We start from the raw sequence: 26,228 nt of genomic DNA, 5'->3' as shown, positions 1-26,228 counted from the left end.
TCGGGCTCTGCGGGGTCCTTTCTCCCTGTCGGTCTTTCTTGGGCTGCTTCTTGGTGTGGCCCAGTTTTACCCAAGTACAGTTCCCAATTGGCTTTTTGGTGAAATTTCCACTTGATCCAAGGATACAATTTATTTATATCAAATTGGCTTTAATTTAATTCTGCCCATTAAGACGGTACCAATTGAGGCAATTTTTATTTTTCAATCTCTTTACAAGCCTCACCTTACTACTACTACAGGGGAGCCGTGTGATGGTTCCAGCGTCGCTGCGAGCGTCAGTGTCGGATTTGTTACACGAGAGTCACCCGGGGGTAGAAAAGATGAAGCTGGTGGGTCAAGGTCACGTGTTGTGGCCGGGCATCAATGATGCCATTACGGCCAGAGTGGGCAGATGTGCGGTCTGCCAAGTGCATTGGAAGTCTCCACGGGAACTGCAGAAGACACGGTGGCCATTTCCGGAGCGTCCGCGGTCACGTCCCCATATGGAGTCGAGGGACCTTTTCAAGATTTCTATTTCTTGGTGTTGGTTGACGCATTCTCTAAGTGGGTTGAAGAAGTCCGCGTGCCGTCACCGTCGGCAGAGGTTGCGGGGAAATGCCTGAGGTTAATCTTCACAAGTCATTGGTTGCCGGATGTGATAGTGAGTGATAACGGTCCCGCAATCGCAAGCGCACAGTACAAGTTGTTCCTCGATCGTAACAGGGTGAGGGCAATACTTATCCCTCCGTACCATAGAGCCTCCAATGGCGCCGCAGAAAGGGTGGTACAGACTGTTAAAAAGAAACTCAAGAAGTCTGAGCCTGGAGATTTTGAGTGTCGAATCACCAGCCACGACCCGATGTGGTCAATGTAGTTCGATCGTTCCGGCGTGCGCGCGTGTATCACTACTGCGTGATGAACGTTAAAGACCCCAGGCTAGCGGTTGTACTGCACTGCCTGAATTTCTCATCTACAGCTGGGGGAGAACTGAGAAGTCGCCCAGTGAGGCAGACTAAGTTCTAGGCTCTATAAGCATACACACACCCCAATTTTGTTTCCAAATCCCTGGGTAAACTGTTCCAAAGCGATACTAGCACGAGCTGAGCACGCGCCACTGCGAACGGGGCACGCGCTTCTTTTGTTAAAAATTCGTGCCCGTACGACCGCTAAACTCAGGATACTACGAAGACCTTCCGTGGAGACAACCGAGACCCAAGGAAGCCGCCGCACCAAAGATGGACCGCCGCAATTCGAACTTCTACCAGACCCCCAGAGGAAGAAGTCAACGAAACCAACTATTGCCTCCCGAAATCTGCAAATTGAAACTACCGCCACTGCCTCCCCCTTCGTTTACCTGCCCGTCGCATCTCAGACGCCGACGCCCCTCCACGGCGAAATTCACGAGGACGTCGAGGACTGGATCCACCATTACGAGCGCGTGAGACGCCACAACGGATGGACTGCCGGGCAGTACCTGCAGAACCTCTACTTTTCGCTGAAGGGTACTGCGAGGCACTGGTTTGAGTACCACGAGGCTTCGCTGACGTCGTATGACATCTGCGTGGCCGAGTTGAGGCGGACCTTTACGAGCCAACATCGACAGCAGCGGGCAGCCGGATCTTCTTCAAACAAAGATTCAGGCCCCCAACGAGAGAGTAACCGGCATCGCTGAAGATGTGTTACACCTTAGTGCATGCACGCGCCGACCCGCAAGCCACCGACGAGAGAACGTTGCGCTTTCTCATGAGATGCGTGAAGAGCGGCATCTTCGGCAGCCTCGTCTGCAACTTTACAACGACAGTCGACGGGGCTGTTGCCGAAGCAACAAACATCGAGCGGGCGCTAGCGGCCAGAGCTCGCCACTATCATCGGCTCAACGACGCCTCAACTCTGGCATCGGTCCGCTCCGAGCTCAGCATGAGCTCCGACGAGCCTCGCAAGATCATCCGCGACGTTGTTGGCGAAGAACTTCAGAAGCTTTTGCCTGCTGCCGATCCCCCCGCATCGCTGTCAATCGCCGAAGTCGTGCGGAAAGAGTTACAGAGCCGTCGAACCACGGGCTCCTGTCAACCCAGCGCCGCTAGAGCAACCGACCCTGTGCTGCGCCGCAAGCAACCCGTCAGTACCAGTACCCGGCGCCAACACAACGGGAGAGCCCTACGCAGCATTAAGCTCGGCGCACTGGCGAACAAGCTCCCACGTCCCAGGCGAACTCCCAGCACCAAGGAAGACACGTGTGGCGCACGGCTGACCGACGCCCGCTGCGTGGAATCTGACAACGTGTACTGGCGATGCGCCTACCGGCAGCCTGACCTTCGTGGGTGCGCACTAAACGTCCCCTGCCCGAGGAGCGCGGAACGATCGCGGGACATTGAAGAGTGCCTGCATCGCCTGCCGTTACCAGCTCCCGCTTCCCCCTGTCACCACGACGTCTGGCGTCGCCACTTTGTAGGTCCCGCCGACAGAGCTTGTCTACCGTACTTTGTCGGGAAAACAGGCAACCCCTGGGGGTGGAGTTGCCGAAGACGATCGTCGGAGACATCCTTCAATAACGTCGGAGGGTCCCTACTCTACCGACGACAAGCATCAGAACGACGACTTCGCAACGGTGCCCAACAACCTGAACGTTGTCCTCGACGGCCATGACGCGTCGGCGTTTGTGGACACCGGAGCAGATTACTCCGTTTTGAGAGGAAAGCTCTTTCGCCGCCTTCGGAAAGTCACGACGCCCTGGGACGGCCCGCATATACGCACCTCACGAAAAACACCGTGAATTTCGAATAGGGAGAAAAACAGGCACTTGACGAGCTGGAGCGACGACTCCAGTCGCCACCCATTCTTGACCAGTTCGACCAGTCAGCCGAAACAGAAGTTCGCACGGACGCCAGCAATACAGGACTCGGCGCGGTACTATAAGTTCAACGACAATATGGTATAGAGCGCGTAATCGCCTACGCTAGTCGGACGTTGTCGAACAAGGAACGAATTTACTCGACGATTGAGAAGGAATGCCTTGCCGTTGTCTGGACCATCACGAAAATCCGCCCTTAATTATACGGAAGCCGTTTTCGAGTGGTCACCGACAACCACTCGCTATGTTGGTTAGCGAGCTTGAAAAACCCATCAGAACGCCTCGCTCGATGGAGCCTACGATGCAAGAATACGACGTGACTGTGGTCTACAGGTCAGGCCGAAAACAGCGATGCCGACAGCCTGTCCAGAGCCCCCGTCGGGTAAGCTACCAGCTATTCCACAGACGACGACAACGACGACGACGACGACCACTTTCTTGGTTCAGTGAACCTTAACGGTGTGGCAGCGCTCCAGCGGGACGATCCTGAGCTGCGCGCACTGATCGACCTCTTGAAGGGACGAGGGGGTACGATTCCCCGAGCCTTCTCACGTGCCCTGCCAAGATTCGTCGTCCGGAGTGGTACCCTACTCAAAAAGTTATATGAATTTATTTCTGATATGTTTATTGGACACCTTTTTCATATCATAATTTATTATTTCATATCAGTTTCCTAAGCCGCATATCAGTTACACCAGGCGAGGTTGCGATAGGTACCACCCAGTTCATGTGCTACAAAAATATTTTTATTTTCTCACGCCACCATGTAGACACATTACGCATACCACTAGCATCAGCTGAACATATACATTCAGCGCATACACGGCACAACAAACATGAATACAACAGCACACCCAATAACTACTACTGAGCTCTGAGTTTCCGCTTTTTATACAGGTCGTATAGTAAGTACGGAGTTTTTCGGTGGCCAGCAATAAATAATATTCTCAGCATGTTGGATTTTTTTAAGTAATGCCGTACCTCTGAGAGTATTCTGAACGGCTCAGGGGATGAATCTCTTAATAAAAAGGAAGCGCTCATGCCGAAATTATTTGAAAACCAATAAATCAAGTACACGTAGCAGAGCGCGTTGGATGGAGTACAGTTCACATGGAAAGAATAAAAACACAGAAAATATACGAGGGACAGACACACAGAAAAAACTGTGTGTGTCTGTCACTCGTATATTTTCTGTGTTTTTATTTTTTCCGTGTGAACCAATAAATGAAGCCACTCTACTGCGGTTCCAAGCCACGTGTTTGCTTGTACGCGCGGCACGTCGTGTACTGGAAAATGTATATGAATTTATTTCTGATATGTTTATTGGACACATTCATATCAGTTGGCATATCTTGCATATCAATTCTTATATGTCGCATATCAGTTTTTGAGTATTTCATATCAGTTTCATATGTCGCATTTCAGTTTTTGGATATATCAGTTCGTATATATACTCATATGATTTTTTCAGTAGGACATTTTCTACAAAGAGAACTTCGGGGACAGCAACTCGACGTGGCTCCTGGTAATTCCTACTCAGCTTCGAGAAGATATCTTCCAAGCTTGTCACAACGACCCAACATCGAGTCACCTTGGCTACAGCAGGACTCTCACGAGGATCTGAGAGTACTACTACTGGCCCAAGCTCCCGAAGACTGTGCACCCTTACACACAATCGTGCCACAAGTGCCAGCGACAGAAGAAACCACCGACGAAGCCGGTAGGCCTCCTGTAGCCGATCGCGCCCCCGACTGCACCGTTATAACAAGCTAGAATGGATCTGCTTGGACCTTTCCCGCCGTCGACGCAGGGAAAGCGTTGGATAATCGCGGCAACTGATTATCTCACCCGGTACGCCGAGACAAAAGCACTCCCGTCGGGAACTGCTGTGGCAGCAGTCAAGGTCTTCGTTGAGTCTATCGTCCTCCGACACGGCGCTCCCCAAGCCCTGATTACGGACCAAGGCTGCGCGTTCATGTCGCAGCTGACACAAGAGATACTCCGCGTGAGCCACACCAGCTATAGTCGAACAACGACATACCACCCGCAGACCAACGGGCTGACAGAGCGATTAAACAAAACCATCGCCGACTTGATCTCTATTTTTACGTTGACGTGGAACACAAGCCGTGGGATGAGGTGTTGTCCCACGTCACGTCTGCGTACAACACGGCGGTGAAAGAAACCACAGGGATTACATCTTTTGAGCTGGTGCGCGGCAGAATAGTGACGAGGATGCTCGACGCTATGCTGCCTCACGACCCGACGGACGACGGCACCGACGACGCCCAGCTGGTCACCCAAAGGGCAGAAGCGGTATGTCAGCTAGCCCGCCTTCGGACAAAAGACCAACAACGTGTCGACTCTGGCCGGTAGAACCTTCGCCGCAGCGACGTGGAGTTCCTGTCCGTAGACAAAGTGTGGGTGTGGACGCCCATTCGCCGCCGCGGCCTCAGCCAGAAACTCCTAAAAACGTTACTTTTTGGACCTTACAAAGTCATTCGCCGCCTTGCATGGGGACTTGGTCTATAAGGAACCCGACCATCAGGACGCCGCCTACTACGACCCGAAATGGTCCACGTAGTTCGACCGAAGCCGTTCTACGCGCTTTAGGATTGTGACGCTGCATGTTTATTTTGTATCACTGCATTTGTAGAGCCATTTCAGTGTCATTTCGCGTTGCATCGGAACGATGCGCTTTTAAAGGGTGTCGATAATGTCGCGCTCACGGCCGAGCAAGCAACGCTCGGTCACGGAATTTTAGAAGATTCGCGTTTATTCTTGCTCAGGGCATAACTTTTATAATTTCGTCTTAATTTCTTGTTCTCAAAACTGCCTGTTCATTCTCACCCCGAACGCTCGATGCCCCAATTGCTTCTGGGCTGAATTTTCGGGATGCCGATGACGACGCAGACTAGATAAGAAACTGCCCGTGACCTTGTCGAGTCAGTCCCGCTCTTGCTTGCTGTTACGCCGCCAAATCGCCACCCGCTTTTCTGCTGCATCGGCGCTCGTTCTTTGTTTTGTTTGACAGAGGTTCGCCAATTAAACCTTTATTTTCAGTCCACTGTCGGTCCTCTAGTCATCTTCATTCGCGACAATAAAGAGTATTCGATGGACGCCATATTTGTGGGTGCTGTTTAGAGCGCATGCTCAGAACGAGCTCACATCAATAGGTTGTTAAGACCGACACTCTTGATGATGCGGAATACACGTTTCAAAAGAAATGTGTAAGTTCGCCATCAGCACGCGATCAGCGTTCGCGCACACAGCTATGGCCGCCAGTGAATACTCCCTATACACAATAAATTACACTTGAACGACAAAGAAACAAAGGAAATCCAAGGGATCGCCAAAACGAGGTCTGTTATTCACGCGGGAAGCCTCCACTTGAAAACAAAAGGTCGTACGTTCATTCGGGGTGCAGCGCAGAGCGCCAATGATGATAGTGCACGGCTGTTTCATTGGTTTGTTTGGCCGTGTCCTTCTATTCCAAGTACGAAACACCGAATAGTAGCGGTCTCGCCTTCTTTGCGGTAGAACTTGAACATCTTCGCGTGGTTCTTCTCGTGTGGCAAAACGAGCGCAGTAGCGCGTGCACTATCCAGTGTCAACAACGTGAATTAAGCTTACTCGTACTGGACGTACTCGGAGTGACTCCGAGATCTTGACGAGTCGCCGAGAGCAGCAGACGACAAGAAGTATCTCGTTTTATAGTAGAAAACGGCAGCCGCTGGCAGAAATAGATATAAACACGTCCGTCTTCCGCCACCTCCGAATTCTCTTCGGCGGCAGCGATTTTTTCGCGTGTAAACGCATCATTACGCTGGCCGTCGGTAGCGATGAAAGCGTCGTCGCCATATTGAACTCAGTTAGCGGAAGTCAGCTGAGTGGTTCAGTCAACGGAAGTAGGATATACTCAATGGCCAACAAATGGCCAACAAATGGAAGCGTGTTGATTGCAGGACATTCTCACAAGACTATCGTCCTCTTCTTAAGTGCCAAGAACAAGTTTTGATGGCTCCAGTTTATTAATAATAATAATATCTTTATTTTCCATTTACAATAGTGGAGGCCGAGAAAAAAAGCCGCACGAAACGGCTTGATGAGCTCTCGTCCCCCAAATTGCATTCTGCAGCAGTGACAAGGCGAGAGAGAACTAAAAAACACACACGCGCACCAAAAATATTAGTCGTCTACAACAAAATGGCACATCAACGCACGCAATTGTTTCATGCTGATGGTGTCTACGTGAACATCACTGTGAATAAAAAATTAAGCACTTTAGATAATCTATAGCATAATATTTATTTTCCTAGGTTTAATCGGCAAGTAGGTTCATTCCAGTGTTCAGGGTTTCGAAAATGATAATTGGGAACGCGTTGGTTTAAACCAGACAGTTCAATTATGTAAGTACGGTTACTGCAGAATTCATGTTTTTACATTGTAAAAACCCTATAATTATACATGTTGCAGATACTAAATATAGTATATGTTCGGAAGGGATTTTCTGTATGCGTGCAGAACGGCACATTAGCGATTGTACGTAACATTCGTTTTTGGAGTAAATGTATCATCTTAATATTTGTTGCCGTGGTAGTACCCCAAACCAGGTGGCAGTAATTTAAATGAGCGAAAAAGAGAGATTTACACAGAAGTAATTTAACCGACCTGGTAAATATATATCGAATCTGATATACAGACCTACAACCTTTGCTCATTTATTTTTTAAATAGTCAATATGATGGTCCTGTGGCATATTTTGTGAAACACAACGCCAAGCGTTTTAAATGACTCAACCAATTAAATATTTGCCGAGTTTATATAAATGTGTTCTAATGGAGAAAGATCTTTATTTTTCGACCTAAATATCATAGCTTTTGTTTTATTGGTATTTATTTTCAAAGCGCTTTAAGGGTCCATTCTCCTAATTTATCTGGTACTGTGTTGGCCTTAGATATAAGTTGATGTGCCTTACCAGCAGTAAAAAGAAGCGTCACATCCCCAGCATTATAACAAATTTAGTTGACTGGTCAATGTTCACAATATCATTGACATAAACGTTAAAAAGAAAAAGTCCTAAAACACTGCCTTGAGGTACGCCCGATATTACCGATTTGATTGGGAAAATGAAATTATTACAACAAACGTATTGTTTGCGGTTTCCAAGCTAGGATTGAAGAAAAGTTAAAACTTGTCCGCGAGTTCTATAATATTCCAGCTTTTTTAATAATAGTTCATGGTTTAGAAAATCAAACGCCTTAGTAAAGTCTACGTGCATACCAAGTACTAGTTTTCGTTTCTGGAGATTCCTTAAAATAAATTCTTTCTCTTCAAGTAAGGCAAGTTCGGTTGATTTATGCTTTCTGAATCCAAACTGTGATCTTGTAATTAGCTTATGTTTGTCAAAAAAGTTAGACAAGCAGGTATGGATAACCTTTTTAAGTCCCTTTGAAAAGACTGGCAGTACTGCCACAGGTCTATAGTTATCAATGTCATTCCTATCTCCCTTCTTGTGCAGAACGGAAACCTTGGCTACTTGAATACGCACAGGAAATATTCCTGTCGATATGCACAAGTTGAAAATATATGTTACATAGGGTGTTATAATGTCTAGAACATAATTTACTGGCTTAATCTGGTTATCATCAACATCTCTACTCGTAGTGTTCTTTAAATTCATAAACACCGGAAACACCTCGGTATCAATAACGAGATCTAGAAAAACAAAATTCTCATTCTTTCTTTAAATTTTGTGGAATTGGTTCACCAGCTTGCCTGTGTTTTTATCCTGTTTTTTTATAACTTAGAAGCATAACAAAAACAAACTTCTAGTGAACTTTCACTGGATAAACACTTTGCTTTACATTTAATTGTATTATTTGTATTATTGGATTGGATTTGTATTATTGGAGCTTTTGTTCGCCCATTCTGGGTAAATGTTGAAGCCGTAGTAATAGCCTCCGGTGGTGTGAACCGAGACGAAGATGGCCAGCACCGTGACGCTCTTGATGATGACCACGGGCACAAACTGCGAAGAAAACAAATGACACAACATACTAGCGACCATTATCCGCAAAGTCTTATATTGCCAGGATAAAAAACATTATAAATATGTCAGACATGGCACAAAACAAGGGAAAACAAGGTGAAAGGAGATAAGACAAGGCAAGGCAACGTGAGGTTGTGCTTTCCTTCTCTCGCATGTTTATTCTTCAATTCTGACCCGCACTCCCCCCCCCCCCCCCCCCCCCCCACCCGCTCTTCAGCTATCAGTCCTTATATTGCATGGAATGCAGCATTTATGGAGCAATGATTTACATTTCTTTAGAAGGTAATAGAGAGTCGTTTCAGAGAGTGAAGAAAACATTATATACATTTCCACGCTACATTTTGCAGAAATATTTTACGTGACGCCAAGTCCCGTGTCCTGGCGTCGAGTTACATGGCTGACGGAGGGACGGACAAGTGGCTGGCCGAATAAAATTCTGGTATTCAGGGATTACGTTAACCCTCTACTGCATACTTTTTTTTTTTGGCTCAGACAAAAAGAAAAAGGAAGTAAAAGAAACAGGTTGTCGCTATATATGAGCAGTGCTCAAAACAGATTTTCTTCAAATATCGTATGACACCATATGCAGTAGCGATAATTCTATTAAAACCAAGTGATATTATAAATTCATAAAACTGGATTAAGTTGCGTATTCTTTAAGCGTTTATTGGTCGTGCGAATACATTTGATAAATGTATGTTGTGCAAAAACTATAGATCGTAGAACGTATAATGCATTGCATTTAACACAAAGTGTTAATTCTGTTTTTGCTGCAGCAGACAGCGCCATCGAATTTTCGGCAAGGCACAAAGAATTTCGTTTTGCACTAGGGAAATACACTGTGGTTCAGCTTTTATCCGGATGGGGAGGTTTTACGTTTAGGTTGTACATCTTTAGGTACCGTAGCTGCTGTACCAAGCAGGTTTTTGATTATCTAGGCTCTCTCTTTCTCTAAGCGAGTGTTTTAGCTGTGCAGTTCCAGCTACTTGCAACCTCAAGTCGGCTAATATCCTAGTTATACTAGCCCTTTCAACTGTCATTACACCAACAATCGTTGGTATCTCCCAACTGTCATTGAGCTCAACTAAGTTGTCCGGTGTTACACGGTACATAGGCCTAACAAACCTAGTTGATATGCGCGTCACGGGACACAGTTGAAACCGAAACAAAACCAAACACTTTTCATTAATTCTAAACGTAAAAAACAAAATAAAATGAAATTTTTTTTTTTTTTTAGAGTAAAGTCAGAACATTTAACACGAATTAAACCAGGAGAGACATAGCAAAAGTCTTATCAGGACCGACATCACAATGGCCGACCTCGCCGAGCTTTGGCTTCTGCGACGTGCTATGATTGTTCTAGCAGCAGCTCTGGCCCTGAATCGCACTTCTTCCGACTATATTTGCTGCTACGATACTTTCTAGATTTATCGCCCAATTTTCTGCAATAGTAAGTGCTTCGCTAGCGCTGGCCATGGGCGGCAATGAGTCGGACACCGGCATATTAAGCTTTATTGGGGTGGACTCCATCACTTAACTCATAGCATCTTCGATCAACTCGCACCGGAATTGCCCTGGTACCAGGACAGTGCACAGCGCTCCTCGGTCGTGCAGCGCGAAGTCGGTGCAACATCGAGGACAAACTGTGCCGCGCCGGTGTAGATTCCGGTGCACCGCGGCGAGCTCCACCATGCGTCTCGTCGCGTTTTGTTCGTTTTATCTTGCGTGGGACCGCGCGCGGTGCCTGTTTGCGATCAATTTCCCCTGTTTTTTTATTCGCGGATTTCACGGTGCCACACAAATGAACATCGTGGTCGTGATTGTTGATGAGGTCACGAAGCGGATGACAGTTCCACAGGTATATGTTGCCCATCATTGTTCAAGAAAGAGAAACACCAGATGATAGCCGTACCTCGGTGTCATCGAAACACCTCGCGACGCGTTCCACGAAGTTCATACCTTTAGGGCGCTCCTTGCCACCGCAGCAATCGCCGGTAATCGCGGTGATGGTAGGAATCTCGTCGTCTCGCTCTCAGAAGAGCTAAGGGTTTCATCGAGTGCAGCTGCGAGGCGTGTTCGTTTTCGCAAGATCACCATCTCGATAGACTGCGCGTCTGCTACTCCCGCCATCTCCTCGATTCCCGCTCCTAGCCGTAATGCCTGATGGGACTGCACCCGGGCGCACCGTCGATTTTCTACGTGCGCGCTGGTGCAACAAAAAGCCGCACCGGGAGGGTGCGCTCCGTTGATCGAGGACATGCGGTGCGCACCGGTGCACTTGATCGAAGACGATGGGGCGAACCTCGCTGCCCCGGTGCGCACCGGTGTGGATGATCGAGGATGCTATCAGGTAGGCCAGCTCAGTTGAACTCAATGATCGTTAACGGCTCTGTGACAGTTGGCGCCGCCGTGTAACTCCGGCCGATCGCGATTGAGTCAACTGTCGTTGGCATAACGACAGTTAAGAACGCTAGCGTAATTAGAATATAACGCCATACCCTTTCGCTTCCTGCACCTTCAACGTTCCCAATAGTTTACTAATGCCAGCTGGACATGGAGTAATGCTAATCATAATATATTTTATTTGACCTTATGGATATTCTGTAAAACATCAACACATGATTAAGAAAGTTGATGCCAATGAGGTAACTGTAGTATATTTTGAGGAATTGTAATCACGATTACAGTATTTTTACTATTTCTGTAGTGAACTGCATGTTGTGTCATATCTGGCGCATACTCGAATCAGCATAGTGTAAACAAAATATACGATAAGTACGAACGCCTTGGGCATTCTATAGAGATGCGAAACAGCTTTTGAGTTACTGGAGGATGTTTTACTTTACTGGCATATGCTACACGTATATGACCCACACTCTAAAAAAAGGGTATCACCTTACACCCCTTTGTCCCAAATAATGCACTCCAAAAATATAGTTCGACTTACAGCGCACTATAGTCGAACAGACGGCCCCAAATCGTACAAGGGGCTTGATAACGGTGCGATATAACTTCTTAAATAGCTAAAGTACGTATCAAAGACCACAGAAACAAAACACTGAGATTTTTCAGTAGGGCCAAGAAAACCCAGATTTTTTTTTAGCCAGTAGCACGCACTTTAAATATTTTAAATAGTTGTACCACACGGCTATCAAGCCTCTCGTGAAAGTTGGTACCGTCAGTTCGACGGCAGTGCGCGGTACGTCGAACTGAAGCTTTGACGTGTATATTACACCCTTTTATTTAGAGTGCAACATGCAACAAAGCGTTAAAAAGCATTCCAAGCTTTAATAATGAGCATGTATGAATTGGTGAGCCTTTCCAATAGCACTCATTACCAGCGATTGGGAGTATTCTGAAATGACAGGAACTAACAGATAGCCTCTAATTGAGGGCAACTTTCTGTGGCAACGAAGTAAAAACTATACGCGTGCACGTGAGCTACTGGTGACGTTGCCACGAAAAGCGTCGCTCTAGTTGGTTTTCCCTCCTACTGCTTCCCACGATTGTACAAACGCTCAGCAGGACGTCTCTATTGGGCTTAGTTCTAATTTCATAGGCAGAAATAAGAACAATGTCACAAAAAATGACAGTCTGTCAAAGTGCTTGTTTAAGAACGCGATGGCTTCAAGGTTCTACCGTTTATTTTCACTATTTAGAAAGATTAATTTGTAAACTGTAGTTTAGGATTGAGCTAATTTGTATGTTTTATGCAATTCATGCCGTCCGCCATGCGCCGTGGCTGTGTTCCCGAAAGGAGTTTCTTTTCTTATAAACCACCCTATTGGTACTATGTTCTAGTTTAAGTTTGAAACGCTTGATATATGATCCGATGTCTGCTGAACTTTTTTTTATACCTCAGATTTTTTTTTTAATTTCTATCCCAGGCTGTCATATTAATGACAAAATGCCAGTGTCATACATAATGACAACGGCATGCTTGTACCATTATTTTGTAATACGAGCCGCAAGTTTACATTATACAAGACACAAATAACATTTTTCTAAATTATCCGGGTCCCAATGAGCACGCTCTTCTGAGCGTAGTTAGAGCGATGCACATGCTGGCGTCTGCGGCAGGGACTGTACTAAAGCTAAGGGCACTTTGCACGTGCTATTATTTTGACTATTTACTTCAAATGTTTTATACTGATAGGCGAGTTCGTGCACGAGGGTACCTACGTCCTCAGTATTATCCTCGGACCCTCGGTGCTAAGGTAATTTAGCAAAAAGGTCTATATACCCTCCTCGAAATTCAGTCTGGCAACTTTGTTCACTAACATAATCTCGGCTACAGTGAACTAGAACTGCGGAAAATGCAGCGGCAGTGCCTCATCGGCCGTGCGAAGCCGAGGGTGTTGTAAGTCGCGCGTGGCGCTGGTATCGAAACCCCGTTGAGCTCGTGCTGCTCGCAATGTTCCCTGCTTCCCTGCTGCGCACACACACACACACAGAAAAAAGAAAAATCAAGACGGGTACATTTGGCACAGGCTCGCGTTGCCATATGCGGGCGAGGTGAGGCCGGCAAAAGAGCGCCAATTTGTAGGTTCAACACGATGTTCCTCACGAGAAGGCCGTCGCTTTTCCACTGAGTGTTTCTAGTCCCCTGCATCTGAGTTGCTTCCTTCGTTTTACCGTGTTTCCGAGTATAGACCGCAGACTATAGGAAAGAAGCGCACATAAATCAAGCCTTGACCAGAGCGACCTTAGCGGCAAACACATTTTTCTTCGGCAGGTCATTTTTAGCCGCTGCATTCGGATTACGTTCGCTCATGTTTTGTGTCACAAAAAAAAAAAAAATTCTTGCGGAATTTGTAAGAATCTTAAATCCCGTCGCAACAATGAAGTGCACACTATCCACACCCCTATAAAAAAATCTCATTTGTGTGTGAAATTTATATCCAATAAACACATAGGAATCATACAAGATCTACAAGAACATATACGAACCATATAAGAAGCCTATAAGAACTATTTATGTAAGAACCTATAAAATCCATATGTGACACTTGTGAAAATTTCTTATATGCTCTTATATATCTTATATAACTCTTATGTAGTTCTTATATGGTTCTGCGATAACGCAGCGCATGCGCACTTTCGACCAATCTCCGATGGAGGAGTCCCCCCTTAAACTGCAAACGCTCCTCATGGTTTGAGTTGAGCCCTCTCTGCAATCTGGGCTCTCTACGAAGAATAGGCGAAAGAGGCGACGCCGCCGGCCTGCTCCTTTACCACACATGATTAAACATGCCCTCCGAGATCCCGAAGCGCGCGAACGCTTCGGCCTTCGCGCGCGCGCTTCGGGATCTCGGAGGCCATGGATTAAAAGTAGAAATTTTAAGCATTACGGACTATCTACGCATGGGGGTTAAACAGGAGTTTTGTCTTTCAAAATTGTTCACTATTACGAAACGCGACAGATTATGTGCAAGGAAGAGATTGTTAATGATGATTCATGTATAATACAAACTTCTTCGCGAGCTAAGAAAGCAGACACCTGTCAGGGGATGCCGTGTATGATAAGATTTTCGAGTCGACTAACCACCAGGTGCGGACTATGCACCGGGTGCGGACTATGCACCGGGTGCGAACTCTCTAAGCAAAAACTTCTATTCTTGACCCCGAATTCGCCCCTGCGGACTATACACCGGGTGCGGAAAATACGGTATCCACACCTTGTCCACCGGCTTCACTTCGCGCACACCGCCGTATTTGATTTACGAGTACAGCATATCCAAGAACACGAGTGGAACCCTGCACATCTCTGCACCGTGCTACACCTTTCGGTACCGGCGCAGGCTGGTGCAGCTTAGTCGAACCCAGCAAGTGTATGGCATCTGTGCGATACTAACGGCGGCCTCCTTAAAGCGGCTATGAAACGATTTCTCTACTTTCGCTAAATACTGCTTAGAATCCGTCCCTGGCGCTAATAACTCAATTAACTTGCCCTAGTTTTTTTTTTTTTTTAATGCAATGGCAACTACCTCGAAAATTCGAGAAATATGAGCATCCTTCGTCCCATCAACTTGGAGCCAGAACGAGCGGCGACGTGGCCTGGTGCCCATCCTATGCCGACAACGTTAATCGTAGCCACGCGCTGGGGTCTGCGAAGTAGAAAACGCGACCTGAGCTCCAGGCATCGTTAGAGTTCGGCTATTCTCATCGCCGAAGTGGTTTGTCACGAGTCGCTACCTGAGTGTCCGCCGAGGCATTGATTCATTGGAGCCGAAGTCGGGTGCTCACGCAGTTCTCGTGCCCAACCTACGAGCCGCACTCGACTTTCGTGAGGCGTGTAATTTCGATCCTACAATTACGTCATCAAGTTTTGCTGAGGCAAGACTGAAAGAAATAGTCCCCTTTTACCCTCGTCAATTCACCGCGACAACCAAGCTTTTCAATCAGTGTCGGTCTGTGCGAGCACACTTTGGCCTGACTATATAGGACCAGTACGCCTCTGCTAAGTCATGAACATTCCGACCTGATAACGTTTCATGACCGCTTTAAGGCTTTTGAAGGAAGAGGGTGAAGATACTATCAAATTGAAGTTTTATGAGGCTTGTGCGTTCCAGGCGTCAGTACAACATATTAGAAACAACGGTTGCGTAAGTGTTTATTTCGAAGTGTGGTTCTCTTCGCACAACTTAGGTTTGAAAGATTTTTGATGGGAGAAATTTTAATCACGGTGTTTATGAGTCGTAACTTTGTACTGGCTAGTTCTTAGGTTCACGCCTTAGAAACTAAACCAAAGTAACAATGCCCGTAGAAATAGTTTTATGTCCAATATTAGTTTGTCGAAAGTGAAAGTGCTTTTTGGGCCACCAGATGGCAGTACATCTTTGAAAACCATCTATTACTTACAGGCAACAGGCAACAACCGTCTGGAAAACCTCAAGTAGCTACCGACGTTTCGTGCAGAGTAGAATTTCAGCGAGAAAAAGGATCCGAGCGCAAGCGAACGACGAGCAGCGCGGGCTCTACCAACCATCTTGCTGGCTTCGTAGCCGAGGAGTGCCTCGTGCGCCAGGGCCATGGGCACGGAGGCGACCGGCAGAAGGAGCCCCGTCGAGCAGGCCACGCTTACCGGGAAGCTGTAGTACAGCGGGTTCACGCGAGACGACTCGGCCTGCGAGAGGACGAGGACCTGGACTGAAGTTTTGCCGTTGACACGGTATGCCGTAACATTTAAAATTCCACAGCCCAGCAGGCAAACTTCACAACACTGCATACCCACGCTCATCGCTTTGCAGATTGAACAAGGTATACGCCCCTCTCACGTGAACATTGCAAATATGACATCGCTATAGACCCCTTTTGAAATTCGCGTGCCGATTATTCGAAGGTCAGAACCCCTGCAAAATGGCTGAACAACTGACATCGTGGAACGTGCCAGTCAGTTCATGAGGTAGCGAACGTCGGAGCGCCGCCAACGATAGGAGCCTACGAGCCACTCAAATTGCCTACGAAAGTGCAACGTCACTGCGTTCATCATCTTTTTCTATGGGTGTCGGTTTTCTTCTATTCCAACCCAACCCATAAAGTGTGCCATGACGTTGCGGTTTTTGTTCCGCCATTGTGCAGGGATCCCACAGCTGCCAACAGAGGGCAGTATTTCGAAAAGGGTCTATACTACATTTCGGCGCCTATCACCCAGGGCAAAATGCCGAAGGCTGTGGACGCTTGCCCGGTGTCCAATAATACGCAGAAGAGCGCTACTGCGCATGCTAAAAGCGCATTCCACAGCTCTGTAGACGACGGAGTTAGAAGCGTACGGAAGGCGATTACTGCGATGGTCAATAATGCGTGAACGTTTGTCTGCCGCTCAGCGCACTTCGTGCGTTTGTTTACTGCGCCCAAGCGCTCTCATTTCCTCCGACCGCTACCAATGACGGCGCGAGCTTGGCTGCCTCGTAATTGCAGATTCTATACGTGTTTTCTGTGTTGCCATTTGTTTGGCGTGCCCCTTATTGCGTTCCCATGCGCAAAAGATGTATTTTAAAACAAAGGTGGGCTTCGGTGCTTTTGAAAGAATAGCAAATCATTCCAAAAATAGGGGTGGGTTGTCTTTCTCGGGTGGAAAATCTCTCGGGATATTACAGTAGTTCTGGTCAAAATAATTTATGTGGCATTTTGAAGAGCGCACTGAGCTTTCCGTGTTTTTAGGGAGTCAATAACAAGTTAAAAAAAAAAAAAAAGCGTACGCAAAAGCTTTCCGTACGAAAAAAAAAATCGCCGAATCCACTGCGCTATCGAGGAGCCCAAAACGATGTCGCAAGAACGACGAGGATATTTCTCGAAAGCTTTTGGATAAAGCTATTCTAAAACTCGCGATTAAGCAAACTAGTTTGGAGCAGGCTCGAGAAAGTCTTTGTGTTTTCTTAGTGCGTGCCTCCACGCGCCTGCGTGCGAGTGTTAAAAAAAAAAGAAAAAAAAAGACGAGTATGCAGGCGCGATGTGTTTGCAGGAAGTCAAGATTTTACAGCAGGCAGTCGACTCGTTATAGATATAAAGGATCATTACTTTTTCACGTAATCTTTGTAATATCTAGGTTCCACTTTTGCCCAGTAATATGTAATTTACCTGCACGCGAGGCAGTGAGGGCATGTGCGTGTGTGTATGTGTGTACGTGCGTGCAAATTCTTGCTTACATTTTTAATTTTAGTGTGTGTCCGGGCGCGTAGGCGTGCACATACCTGTATTCGTGAATATGCGTTGTGCGCATTTCTGGCCGGTTCCTTCCGGTTGATTATAAAAAAACGTGGCGTCAGGCTTTCAGGTAAGATAAAACATCCAACCGTTTTATATTTTTGAGACAATTCGTTTTCTTCTCCTTTCAGCATTTTCCCGATAAGCTTTATTTTTACCTGGTCGCTTATCGATACTTTGCATGCTCGTGGCAATCACTGGAAGTGCTTCTGCGGTTAACAACACGAACCCACTCTTTGACGAGATGAGCTGCAACATTCGATCCGGCTTTCTGCTACGCTTTCGGTCCCCACCCCCAAGATAGGCTATCTCTCCACTTGTCAAACTGATGAAAGAGTGAGGCCTACCCTTTGTGTTCCATCCCTAGTCAGGTATACGCCAAAGAAGCACCAAAGGCTGGTGCAACTCCTGTGCGGCGCGAAACTAAACGAGAGGGGAAGACGAGAGCGCGCGGAGTCGTTATAACGCAGGGCTCATGGTTGGAATGATGAGCGGGTGGATCTAAACCTGGCTGCCTTTGTCTCTAATGTATACCCGCCGAACCCGTTAGAACGCGAAACGTCGGCGTCCATAGTTGGCTCTTGCATTCGAACTCGTTCGACGAGAGCAGGGGAGGCAAAGGCAGCTAGGTTTAGGTCCCACTAGTCATTCGAACAAGACCTCGGCGTTCTGACGTCCGTCTCGTTTCCTCCTCTCCCTTAGTTTCTCGCCGCATAGTGTCCGCAAACGTACTTCATTTTAAAGAGCGGCACTTTTCACTTCATGATGTAAAAACAGTGCAGTTCTTTAAGTGTAATGTCCAAAATGACTAGCATTAAACCGAGGCATTTCTGATTATTAAATTGGCAACTGAAGGTCCTCACGCACTGAGAAAAGCGCAATCTTCTAAAGCGCACAGGTATGATCTACATCGATGACGTCACGAGGTAATGACGTGATGGGGTGAAGGAACACCTGCTAACAAGACGGCATAGTGCTGGATTTTCCACGCCGTCATCCGGAGGTCAACGCGGGACACACATTGGACATGGGTTCATGCGAGCTGCGTGAGTGTTCGGTAGGAAGCCGCGGTGTCATTTGGCATCTTTAACATACGTGTTTGTTGTGCGGAGCGCCACAGCGACCAGAAGTTCGCGCTGAACCTTCGAAGCACGCGCTCTTTAGAGCGCGGAAGGAACGCATACCGACGGTAGGCTGCCGTAATGCTGCACTAAAGCACGAGTTCCAGACAAACGCTGACACAGCGTTTGTGTACAACTTATGCCACCTCCGAGAGGTGATGTAGAAACTCCAGCAGTATAAGCCTATAAGGCCTTGAAACGTGTGGCCTGAGTTGGCCACCGACAGGTGATGTAGCATCTCCAGCAGTATAAGTCTATAAGGCCTTGTTATATAAGAGGTGCGGGGACGGGGACGCCAACCTTGAACCCAAATGAGCAAAGTTCGACTTCCACTTGCGGTTTTGTTTAAAATAACATTCACAAAAAAAAATGTATATAAATATATTTTTGAAAAAAACAATTACAACACTTTAAAATAACTTCACTGATATCAATTATATTACAAACGTTTCGAAGCTGACCAGAGTAGTACATTAACGCAGCTTCGTGCGCTCGTCCGATGTGCTCTCCACAGTGGAGCCTCACCAGGTCGCAGGCGATGGGTATAAGGACGCTGGCGGTGGCCGCGTCGTTGTTCACCTCCGTGACCAGGGTGGTAACGACCATGAGCACCGCCTGAACCACGATGGGGTTCCAGGAGCGCATTGCCATCATCAGACCGGACAGCCACGCCCCCATGCCGGACTTCTGCGGAGCAGAGAGATTGGACGTGCGCAGATTTTGAGTTGGGGTGGTATGGAACAAAGATAGAGTTACCTCTGTGTTGCAGGCTTAAAAGGAAACTAAAGCGGTCTGTTGTATTTAAGAGAAAAAAAAACAAAAAAAAACAGACATAAGATTTTTGTTTTTTTTGGGGGGGGGGGGGGGACTCTGGGATCAGGAATATGAGAATTGTATTTGGGATTGACGCACCAAGCAGCCACAAAATCGCTTTTAAAATAGCATTGAAGCGCCTCCTTCCCGGCGCGTTTGGTGGGACGAGGAAATGGTGAAGTATTACACGGAGTTCTTAACATCTCCGCGCCTTCCGCCAGCCGTACCCGAGCAGTCAAAAGCGCTGCACGTGTTCTTCCGCAGGCTGTACGTGCAAGGCATCTGAAACCTTTAAGTATGACGTCACACCCAATGGTTGGTGTTTCGATTTTTCTCGCGTCTATTGAAGGCTTCGAGCCAAATTCTAGAGATACTAAAATTATCGGGACAGAAATACTGTAGAGTTCACGTCTAAATCGTTTTTACAGTGGTGCTGTTAAGGCCTAGTTTCCCCAGGGTCGTGTCCGTCAGCAAACAAATGATGGCACAGAACTTTGAACAGCTACCGCCATCTATGAGCGACGGCGGCAACCAGACAACCGGCTTCCCGGTCGTCTGGTTGCCGCCGTTGCCCATAGATGGCGTCAACCTTTTGAGCCTTTCCACTGGCTTGCCGACTTGCGGCCGGCCATTACTTCATTCCCACCATAGTACAGCTTGGCTGGTCTTCCTTCTTAAGCAAAGTAAAAAAGCTGAAAGGTCTTTTTAAAAGAATTCGTTTAGTTCTTTTTTTTTTTTTTTTTTTTTTTACAAAGTAGCTAAGGAAGTTCTTGAAAAAAGTTTAAAAAAAGGGAGATACGAGGTAGAGGTGAATTTTAGAGTATTTGTGTCCCGTGAATTTTAATATCACTAGCATTTGGTCCGAACGTATCGATAGACGGGAGAAAAACCGAACACTTGGTGTGACGTCATGCATAGAGGTTTCAACTGCCTCGCGCTCGCCGCTCATAAGAGAACCCGTGCAGCGCTTTTGACTGACTGCTCGCGTAAAGACTCGCAGAATGTGGGTAAATGGCGAGATCTCTAGGGTTAGAGAAGAATTTCATAAATGCCGAGGACAGGAAGACACATTATGCAATTCACCTCTAACACCGTAACTTCACCAGCATGCTCCATTTGCACGAGTCTCTATTATACGTCACGATTCTCTCCTCCCTCCGAACGAGCAGGGCGCTATTTCGTCGCTATATTGAGAGCGCTGTTGCGGGTACACGTGGCGCATTCATCTGAAATACAATTTTGACATTCGTGTACCTGGAGGCCAAATGAAGAGTATTTTAAGCGTTTCCTTTTTCACGAATACAGAACCGTTTTGGTTTTGTTTCTTAAGGAAAATCGCCCGAGGATAACGTCACCAATGTATGCTCAATCTTCGGCTCCATGTAGACTAACCCATTGTTTCCAAACAAGCCCGCTTTCCCCGCACCAGGTATGGGCACTGCGCGTGCGCCGAAACCCCATTCGGGAGGAGCGAAGCATCTGCGCATGCGCGGTACCGACAGCAGCGCCACCACAGTGGCGTAACGTCCGTGAGTTGAGTTGCTCTATATACTCCGTTTAAGTCCGACTGCATGTCGACGCAACGATACGGTGGAGGCAATTAACCAGCGACAAAAGTGCGTCGTCACGACCGTCTTGGTGCGCTTGCTATTTCCGGCTAAACAAATCAAGCAGAGAGAATATTCCACGATCCTGCGCTCTTTTTATGCGTGATTGCTTTAACCGGTGATGTAGTAAACCCAGAAACGCAACGAGCGCCGTGATGGTGCATTATTGACGGTACTTGATTAGCCCCATCAGATCGTAGCTTTGGCTGCAATAAAACGGACTATAGTTATACCGTAATGCTGATAAGTGTATTTCTTTTTTTTTTCTTAAAGAATTTAATGCGTTTTTTTTTTTAATTTAATAATTACGGTTTTAGTACCCTGCTGTATACGGACTGGACTTAGAAAGAAGACTGTTGAGAATCTATTTGAAGAAGTCCCTGCAACGTGTGGGGGTCTCAGGTACAGGTTCAAGAACGTAGCATTAGAAAATGCGTTTCTTAACGGCGAGCGCCGCATTCGAAATATATAAGATGAAACAGCGGAGGAGAGAACCTGACATTTAGGATAATCCACAACCGGTGCGCGGTGGCTCAAGTATCGCCACTTGCTATCGGTCGGAATGAAAAGCTGAACTTGCAACTTTAACTTTTTTTTAGGGAACGCATGCCCATGGAGCGCTCCCACAGTTATTGTTCGTGGCATCCGTATAAACCCGTCTATATAACAGAATGCGTGGATGACCCACAGTGATTTCACGACTGTTGTGATACGTGTAAATTTTATGGATCCTTATAGGGTTCCCTCCAGTCATATGCGAAGCTCTGTAGTCATAGGCAGTCGTATGTCGATCAACCAGCGGAAATTTTTTGTGGGTTTTCTTGGCATCATTTAGAGGTATTGTTCTGATAATGAGCTACTTGATGTGATGCGCACGGACGCTGAAAATGCAAAATTTTATGTGACTTTGCGTATCGCGCATGTTTCGCACGGTTTCCGTAGAAGACCCTGTACTGAGAATTCACACAACTCAAAACAGAAATCATGTCTTACAAAAAGGAAGACTCTTCCCGCGTCGGTGCATGCGTATTGCTAATGTTGCCAAGGTTCGGCTGACAGCGCTGGTGCTGGCCTGTGTGGCGGGCAGCTTGCCGGGCGACCAGGAACAGAGTTGCCAGGCGTATCAATGCGGCAAACTTAACAGTGTTTTTTTTTCTTAATATTTGTATTCTCAAATATTCTCAAAACTGGGGTTTTTATTTTTCCAAAGCGATAAGCGCTCGCTCGCTGTACTGTTGGAATAATCACATGTGTATTTGAGAACACAGATTTCGCGGGCCATAAATGATCATAAAATAACTGCATTCGGCAGTAAATCTTAAAACCAATTCAGCAGCGTCCGTATGTCATCTCTCTAGTATTCCAGTCAGGACGGCCGCCTCCAGCCTCACGCGGGAAATGAAGACGTAGTGGCACCCTGGCGGCTCCCCAGCACAATTGCCCGACTACGGGCACAGGTGCGAACTTCCCGCGTGTCGGCGGAGTCAAGCCGGCCACGCCACATCGCGCGCGCCGCCTCGATAAGGCGGATCTGAGGCGGCGCGCAGGCAGTCGCTGCCTGGACTTAAACGTCGCTGGTAATGATGGCAGTGTATTGATCGCCTCGTCCATGTCCAATTAAATGTAGTTTCTTGTTGTTGAAACCGCTGGCTCCATGTTATTCCTCCGGGCCGGTTAAGCAGCAAGGCAAACCGACAACAAGGTAAACCATAGTCGTCACAGTTGCCGCCGAACACAATGATTCCAAGATTGCTACTTTTTGTTAATATGGCAAGATAATTTTATTTAACGTCGGGAAAAATGCTCGACTCAGAAGGGGACATGTTTTGTCGAAAAGGCAGAGGCATTTCCGATGATCAGATACCATTAGGACGGCTGACTTTGTCGACCGAGTCTAGAAAGTGGTCGATGATGACCATTCAAGCGAATAAGGGCCATTGAGAAGCAACTTGAAGTGAATGAGGGTACGCTCAGGCATGTGATTCGCGAAGACATTTGGTACGAGTCCTACATTATGAGAAGGGGGTAGCTCATGAACGACAAACACCAGCGGAGTCCCCTTATTCAGTCGAAACGCCTGCTTAACAAACACAAGCCTCCCGAAAAAAACAAATAGCATGCTTTGGTTTTTTTTTTTTTTTTTTTTTTTCAGGCGAGAGAACTACTTCCAAGATCGGAAGGTAAACTTAAAAAAAAAAATGACAAGTGACTTGATCTAGAATTGCAGAGGTCATCACTGTTATGTACAAAAATTTTCATCATCTGTTATTGTGCTGATGAGGATTGTAAGCAACGAGGTTCATGTCATGCAGCCTCATATTTTCCCTTAAGGCCTTGGAGTAAACGCCACTGAGTTTGTTAAGGTGCTGAAGAAGGTAATGAAGCCTTAGGTTGAAGATATCACACAGGGGCGGTCGCACGTCTTCCAGCACGACACTCATCTTGAACACCTAGCTTCTTTGACACAAGAGTGACTGGCTTAAAATTTCCACGAGCACCTGACGCCTCTCATGTGGCCTCTTAACTCTCCTGGCGTAAACCCGCTCGACCATTACTTGTGAGGCGTTGTTGAATAAGAGATCAGGAAGCAAGCTTACACTATCAAAGACTCGTTGAAGTCTGCCATTGCGAATGTGACGGTCAACTTCAACCAGGATTCCATAATGAAGGCTTGCAGACGCTTTCGGAGCCATATGCAGGCTGTCATTGATGCAAATGGTGTATAGAATGGGCTTAAAAAGTATAGATTGGAATTCCTATATAAAAACTTTGGTGCAAATACATCAGTTCTTCGAAGAAACTTAATTAGCTTTTGCTTTACTTCTGCGCTAGTTTTGAGTATCCGGCCGCGCTCTGTATACTTAACTCATCAAAAAAAAAAAAAAAAATTGAATTTAATAAATAGTAATATTGCATTAACCAGACAATATTCACGCGGTTTCTAGTAGTTCCAAACCTGAAATATCGAGAACCAATTTGGAGGCCCATAAATGATAGCAAAATTACGCCCAAAAATCGCACCCATGGACCACGTATCATTGGGACCGCACGACTCAGCAGCTGAACGGATTCTCGAAACCGGGGTCTTTAACTTTCCAAAGCGATAAGCGCCCGCTTGCTGTACTGTAGAAATAATCGCATGCATGTTTGGGATTATGTGAACAATTTCAAAGGAGAATAAAAAAAAATCTTGTTAAGTGCCTGGGTGTGGCATGTCTCATAAAATACACTGACCCCCCTTCCCCCCCCCCCCCCCAACCCCCGCCGAAAAAAAAAGTAAAAAAATAAGAAAGAATTACGGAACGGTAATTATGATGACAGTGACCGGGCAGCACAAAATGTGCGGAGCGCAAACTAGCTCTTCGCATAAATTGACGTCACGCAACGAGGTCAAATGACGTGTTTACATAAAGTAAACTTCACCGCAACATTTAGTAGGGCAATTGACGTCGTAGGGAGTTTCCGTATATCGTTTTCGCTCTTCCGCGACGTTCTCCGTAAGCCGCTACAAGATCCGGAACAGTGCAGGCAACGCTAGCTAGCGCCACGCATGCGCAGTAGTGGCGTCTTCATTTTGGACAGCGTAGCGGATGTGGGACAACGCTCTACGAAAACTCCCTAATGACAGCAATTTTCTCTCCTAAATTTAGCGAAAAAAACTGACTTCAATTGACAATAATTTATGCGCTAAATTTAGCGGGGAATTTGGCCTGACGGTTGCTAGTTGTGACGGTTTTCTCGAGGAATTCGGCTAATAAAAACGCATACTGCGTACATCTTTTTTTGTTTTAAATAGAACAATTTTACGTCACGAGACATATTTTGAGTTAGCAGCGATTCAGATCCCAATGTTCATCCGATGCCATCCAAACGTTTTCAAGAAAATGGGCATATTTTTTATAATAGCAAGCGATAAGCAGAAGAAAATAGATAATAAACTAAATATATAAAACACACACATATATATGTGTGTGTGTGCGTGTGTGTTTTTTTACCTGAATGGCTTTCGCCATGCAGAGCCCGCCTCCGTAGGTGAGGAGCACGTTGAATGGTATCTTCCTGTTCACCACGTTCCATTCGAGGAACAAGTCCCCGAACGGGTTCACCCTTGCGTTGTGGGGTATCACGAAGAACAGGAGCACGACCGCCATCACGCACGTGGTTTCCCGGGCGTCGCTGGGCCGTCGGAATCACACATGGATATGAGCACCCGATGACCCATCATTGGTCCTACTGCTACACCGGGTGACAGAATTAGCGTGAACACCACTTCGGCGCTTTTTAAAGCACGAAAGATGTTTAACAAACTCCCCCAATCCCAAGATGATGTCCGCCCGTCCGTCCGTCTGCGCATTTCCAGCCAAATTTAGCGGAGAAATCGCCGTGACGCGACATATGCACCAATTCAGGTTTCGGCTATATTTAGTGGCAACATTGATGTCACGTGACTTGATGTCATGAGACGTACAGTAAAATTCAGTTTCGCCAAATATTTTAGCGGAAAATTTGACGTAATGTGACCTAGCACCAATTCCGTTTCCCGCTAATTTTGGCGGGGAAATCGATGTCAGGCAACCTGACGTCACGAGACCTGTACGTGAATTCAGTCTTACCGTGAAGTCTAGTCAGAAATATTATATCACGTGACCTGACGTCACGTGACCTCTACACTAGTTTAGTTTCCTGTTAAACATAGCGGGAAAATTGACGAGACGGGACCTTTGTACGAAGTCAGCCTTTCTGCTAAATTTAGAGGGGTAATTATTAAAAACATAGGTTCTTCACTCCCCAAAGCGACTGTTTAATTAAACGATCGTTTCTAAATATTGCATTTCATGCATTATAGAAATTTGGAGATGAAGGTCGCTGTCAAGTTTTCACGACTGCCCAAACGGGGTAGTTACGAGCATTCTATAATTGTCACTCTAAATAAGTAACGATGTTCAGAAGAAACCAAAACCATGTTTTCACACCGCAAAATAAAGTACCCGTCACCGAAGGTTCAGTCTCTCCACAAATGTACGAAGTGCTAGGGGTTGAGACCAGATGTAAAGGTTTAACCAACGTACCCTTCTTTATTTCTACACATTTAAGCAATT

At 46.6% G+C, this 26,228-nt stretch overlaps 1 protein-coding gene across 1 annotated transcript; it reads right to left on the bottom strand.

Moving 5' to 3' along the window:
• Positions 1 to 8,717: 8,717 nt before the first annotated feature.
• On the bottom strand, positions 8,718 to 25,299 carry LOC120848220 (solute carrier family 13 member 5-like). The gene is made up of 4 exons (XM_040220193.2): positions 25,125 to 25,299; positions 19,235 to 19,396; positions 15,868 to 16,008; positions 8,718 to 8,861 (listed from the first exon to the last, which is right to left on the bottom strand). The coding sequence occupies exons 1-4, from the start codon at positions 25,278 to 25,280 to the stop codon at positions 8,718 to 8,720; spliced, it is 603 nt and encodes a 200-aa protein (XP_040076127.1). The 5' UTR covers positions 25,281 to 25,299.
• Positions 25,300 to 26,228: the final 929 nt, after the last annotated feature.

Source organism: Ixodes scapularis, unplaced genomic scaffold (assembly GCF_016920785.2).
Source record: "Ixodes scapularis isolate PalLabHiFi unplaced genomic scaffold, ASM1692078v2 PGA_scaffold1__304_contigs__length_218370807, whole genome shotgun sequence".
Classification (NCBI taxonomy): domain Eukaryota; kingdom Metazoa; phylum Arthropoda; class Arachnida; order Ixodida; family Ixodidae; genus Ixodes; species Ixodes scapularis.
This window is presented reverse-complemented; position numbering and strand designations above follow the sequence as displayed.